This window comes from Sinocyclocheilus rhinocerous, unplaced genomic scaffold (assembly GCF_001515625.1).
Source record: "Sinocyclocheilus rhinocerous isolate Xijiao unplaced genomic scaffold, SAMN03320098_v1.1 scaffold3047, whole genome shotgun sequence".
NCBI lineage: Eukaryota > Metazoa > Chordata > Actinopteri > Cypriniformes > Cyprinidae > Sinocyclocheilus > Sinocyclocheilus rhinocerous.
This window is the reverse complement of record NW_015662947.1, coordinates 22,438-27,905: the sequence shown is the minus strand read 5'-3', so window position 1 is coordinate 27,905 and position 5,468 is coordinate 22,438. Positions and strand designations below refer to the sequence as shown.

General features: G+C 46.5%; 1 protein-coding gene across 1 annotated transcript in view; it reads left to right on the top strand.

Moving 5' to 3' along the window:
* The window catches only part of LOC107728515 (kinesin heavy chain-like), a 39,216-nt gene extending 36,595 nt beyond the window's left edge, over window positions 1–2,621 (top strand). Inside the window, exons 13-15 of the mRNA XM_016538718.1 lie at window positions 1,872–2,081; window positions 2,179–2,325; window positions 2,415–2,621. Coding sequence (XP_016394204.1) covers window positions 1,872–2,081; window positions 2,179–2,325; window positions 2,415–2,621 — 564 coding nt within the window. The remainder of the gene's footprint in view (window positions 1–1,871; window positions 2,082–2,178; window positions 2,326–2,414) is intronic.
* The last annotated feature ends 2,847 nt before the right edge of the window (window positions 2,622–5,468 follow it).

Here is a 5,468-nt window from a genome sequence, read left to right as displayed (position 1 = left end):
ACGAGTCAGTCCACTGAAGGCGAGCGTAGTGAGAACCCAAGTGCAGTTTTATTCAAACATCCAAACAATAAACGAAGACTAGATACACAGACTTGACTTGACTTGACTTGACTTGACTAGGCATGAACAGACTTGACGAGGCATAACAGACTTGACGAGGCATAACAGATTAGACTCACTGACAGCGGGTTACAACATCAATACACGACGAAGACTATGGGAATATCCCCCCCTCTAAGAGCGGCTCCAGACGCCCAAACAAAACCCAAAAAGTCCAGGAGGGTGGTGGAGTGGAGGCGGAACTGGGGGAGAGATGGAGGGCCAGACCCGTGAAGAGGAACTGGCAGAGTGGGGAGCCATGGCGGAGCAGGCAGAGCGGGGAGCCATGGCCGAGCAGGCAGAACAGGGAGCCATGGCAGAGCAGGCAGAACAGGGAGCCATGGCCGAGCAGGCAGATCGGGCAGCCATGGCGGAGCAGACAGAGCTGGTAGCCATGGCGGTGCAGGCAGATCAGGGAGCCATGGCGGTGCAGGCAGAGCGGACGTGAGCAGACTCTGGCTCTGGTTTAGTGCCGTGTTCCTTCTCCACGACATCTACAGTGAAAGCAGATCCACTCAACCGCAGAGCAAAGTCTATATACTCGGCAAGGGACCAGTGAACCTTTCCCCCAGGAAGCTGGGAGCAAATGGGCTCGTTTAATCCATGACGAAAAATGCCACATCATTAAAGTCCACTAAATAGCACAAACCACAAAAGTCCTCCACATAGTCCTCTATGGTCCGACTTCCCTGACGAAGGCTCAGAATGCGAACAACTGCTGGGTTAACTTTTTAGCAGTCGTGTATTCTGTAACAAATCATCCACTGAAGGCGAGCGTAAGTGAGAACCCAAGTGCAGTTTATTTACAGGTGATCCAAACATCCAAACATAATCCAAACAGACGAAGACTAGATACACAGACTTGACTTGACTTGACTTGACTTGACTAGGCATGAACAGACTTGACGAGGCATAACAGACTTGACGAGGCATAACAGACTAGACTCACCGACAGCGGGTTACAACATCAATACACGACGAAGACTATGGGAACATGACACATACACAAGGCAGAGATACATGAGGGCAAGGGAAGCATGACACTAACAGGGTGAAACAATACAAAATAAAAGACATGGAAAACATGAACATGAAACCCAAACACCAAACCCCACATTACAGTTTGATTAAGGGGACATGCAAATTGTGCAGTGTTGGGGGTACTCCAGGAACGTGGTTTGGAACCACTGTGCTAGAGTGCTTCCCAAACTTGTCCTGGATGATTCCCACTACTGCACATTTTGGATGTTTCCCTTTTTGGACACACCCAATTTAGGCTGTGTCTGAAATTGCCCCCTATACCCTTAAACAGGGCATTATTTGAGGTGACAGCCATTTGTAGTGGCGTTCGAAACCATAGTGGACATTATCGAGTGCACTCATTCAATCCCATAATGCACCTCAATACAATGAGTGTACAACTGATGTACACTCAACGGCTAGAGAATACCCACAATGCACCCACACTCAGTGTCCAAATTGGCTTACTTGGTTTCATTCACTTTTATTGTATTGATTGATTATTGATATTTTGTTGCTTTTAAAGATTTACTGAAAAACATATTTTTTTTTTAATAGGAAAGATGGCAATGGGTGGCAATGATGAAGAAACTCTGCACAATGGGAGCTCATGTGTAATCTATATATCTATAGCATTGTCTTGTTTAACTTTAACTTTTGCTAGCTAATATTAATCACTGTTACTCACCCACATATCATATGGTATAATGTGTGTGTGTGTGTGCATTTGTATGTGTGTATTTGTGTTGCAGTTGTTGGAGTCCATGTTGGGTAACAGTGATACAATGCTGACACAACTGGGCCACCTGCAGACTGAGAGTGAGAGTACCAAAACTGAAGTGCAGAAATTTCTGCAGGCACTAGAGGAACTGATGGTCAGCTATGACCAGAAAAATCAGAATGGGGAGGAAAACAGCCTCATCAATAACAAACAGCTCACTGAGCAGCTTAGAAATAAGATGGTGATGCATGTTATGTTATCATAAAACAAAGTAATAGATGCAGTGAATAATGTGTGTTTGCCAACACAGAATGTTTTACATCTGTATTTCTTTTTAGGCAAGTCTGATGGACCTGGAGGTGGAGTTTGCTCAAATTCATGAAGTGATCTCACAACAGAGAAAGCACATTTCTGACATGTTGAACAGGCAGATGAAGGACCTCAACAAGTTCAACACCATTCTCGTCAATGGAGAAATCACTCTAGTAAGCCAAGAGAATTATCTGAGGTTATTTAAGCAATGAGGATATTGTCAACATGATTTTAGTGTGATACATTTTTTTTAAATAATCAGATGGAGGAGATGAGTGGTGCGATTGAGGAGTTGACTGTGGTGCAACAGAACAATCATAAGATAGAGTCAGAGGTTAAGTCAATGGTAGAGCACTGCGGACAGCAGGAGAACATGCAGTTGGAGTGTAATAACAACATGGAGGAAACCAGACAAAATCTGCCCTCCTGTTCGATGCCGGATGCCATCTCACAAGAGGTAGATCACTGAACTCATTACATTACTTCATATAGCCCCTGTGCTCTTTTAATATTCTGAAGCTACAAAATATCAATGAAAATTGCTGAAATATTTCTGCCAAATACCTTGCAACAAGTATTTAATTTAGGCCTGGGATTAGAATAAAATTTTATTACAATTAATCTCAATATTTAAATTATCTGAGAATTTCCTGTCAGTCTCAAAATATAGGACCAGATTGGTCAGCACAAACCCTCCTTTGCCATTAAAAAACTACTGGCAGGATTTACTAAAGACACGCAGTAAATCATTAGTGATGAAAAGGCATGGACAGTTATTTTTTATTCTGAACAGTTCTTAATTAATCTCAAAGTAAAGGGCTAACAGTTACTTAGCTATATATTTAAATTCTTCAACTGTGAGTCTGTTTTACTCTTCATGCTGCATTAATTGATGTTTGGTATTGCTCTAAAGCTGTATGGACTTTCTTTTTTGGAACACAAAAAGAAATTTGAAGAGGTCGTGAAATCCTTTTTTTTATAATGTTTCCTGAGTAAGACTTTTACATCTAAAAACTTCATAATTTAAAAGTACAGTAATTGGGCTTTTTAGGGCTTGACAGTAAGGACTGCCTGATGACCAGAGGCCATTGTGAAAGATGCTTGGGAGAGCTGATGGAATTGTCTCTGGTCCCATTAGGCCAGTGCTGCATTGTCACTAAAGTTTATCATTTCTTGCCAGTTTAGACATTCAAGTGATTTTAAACCATTTAAGTACAAGAAGACACAAAAGAGAACTCTATTTGGTACTCATGCACTGTCTGAGATTGTTTTCTGTGCTAAGAAGTTTAATTTCCCTATCTGCTGGAGTTATGTCATGACGACATTAGGGGTCTTACTTGGGAGCTCCAATTACCTCTGCGTAGTAAAAAACAGGCCAATGAACATTGGCGAGTGGAATTTGCATGCCCAACCACTCCCCCGTACATACGGGTATATAAGGAGGTGGCGTGCATCCACTCATTCAGATTTTCGCTTCGGAGCCGAGTATTGTTTATTACTGCAATACAAAGCCATTCACCTCGAATGTCTTTTCTGGGTTGGTGTGACGGCACAACAGCGGTGTCCCCCTTTATTGAGCTGTGATTCCCCTGGGTGCTTCAATTAACAAAAGAGCAGTTTTCTTAAAAGAGCAAATCGCGGACGGTCTGTGTCTTTTTAAAGACGCCATTCCGTCCGTGTCCTCTTGGTTGCAGTCATTTTCTGTTCTCTGATGACGGTCACGATCGCTGTCTTCCTTGTCTGAGCATACAGCACACTGAAGATGCGTTCGTGTATGGTTTATGCCCGCACTGCGAGCACATGACCATGGCAACGCTGCGATCGCGTCTCTCCTTTCTGAGGAAAGGACGAGACCCCTCTGTCACTACCCGTCCCGCTTTCTCTGCTTCAAACAGGGGATCGTCGGCTAGTGCTCTGGGAGATCTGAGAGTTACAGTGAGAGCAAATCCACTCCTCATGCAATGCTTGTGCCGTGCAGCTTCCAGGTGATTCTGCTGGGCCATCTCATGACGATCCCAGCATTTCATTCAGAGCTCCGCCAGAGGATCAGATTCGGCGGGGCTGCCCCCCTCGGGTGTTGTGGCTTCCACCAAATCAGACCCAGAGCTGACGGCTATGCTTGCTTGGGCAGCCGTGAGCTTCAGGCTGGAGGTGAACACACTGCCCAGCCCTGAGCGCTCACGGCTAGATGATTGGTTTATCAGCGTGGGGTGCGGCTCACAACTGCGTTCTGCCCCGGTTCCTTTCTTCCCGGAGGTGCATGAGGATGTCACAAAGTCGTGGAAGACCCCTTTTACGGCCAGAAGCCACTCATTGACTTCCTCCGTCCTCACTACCCTCAGAGGTGGGGCGGCTAGGGGGTATGGAAACCCAGAGATGACGGGAGCTGCTCTTTTCCAGGAGATGGCGGGAACAGCGCCACTCCTTTCCCCGGTGGAGGGCCGGGCGGAGAATCTTGTTTCCTTTTCATTCTGTTCCACATTTTGTTCTGTACCCACATTTTCAGTAAAAGAGCAGTTTCCTCTTCCTCCATGTTATATGGCTCGTGGGTTGACAGCGTGGGTTCTTCACTCTAACCCACGATGCCCCCTATTGCCAGTGGCCAAGAGACCATGGTTCGAGAACGCGGCGACGCCTCACACGTCTCTAGCCAGACTTCCTGAATCCTGTCAGTGTGACATCCTGTCTGCCAGGTCCGTCCCAGGATGCTTTGCCTTCTTGGCCGACCAGCGAGTTTCTCCACTACTGCACCAACGCGGGTATGTCGATTGTCCCTTTGGTGCCACTTGCACGGAGCTTGGGGGCATGGCTAGCGCTACCCAACCTGTCCTGCTGACTCATTCGGATGATTTGACTCATCTACGCGATTCAGTTCACCAGGCGACTCCACAGGTTCAGCGGCATTCTCGAGACTTTGGTGGCAGTCCGAGATCCCCTGTCCTGTGCGAAGAGATTGCTGTGCTACTGGCAAAGGATGCAATCGAGCCTGTCCCTCCAGCCGAGAAGAAGCAGGGGTTCTACAGCCCTTACTACATCGTGCCCAAGAAAACCGATGGCCTCCAACCAATCCTGGATCAGAGAGTCTTGAAGCGGGCCCTTCACAAGCCTCCGTTCAAGATGTTGACACAGAAGCGCATCCTAAGATGCATCCAACCCCAGGATTGGTTTGCAGCAGTCGACCTGAAGGACACGTACTTTCACGTCTTGATTCTTCCTCGACACAGACCGTTCCTCCTCTTCGCGCTGTCCCTGTCTCTCAGTGTCTTTACCAAAGTCGTGGAGAGCACCCTTGCCCCCTTACGGGAAGTGGGCATCA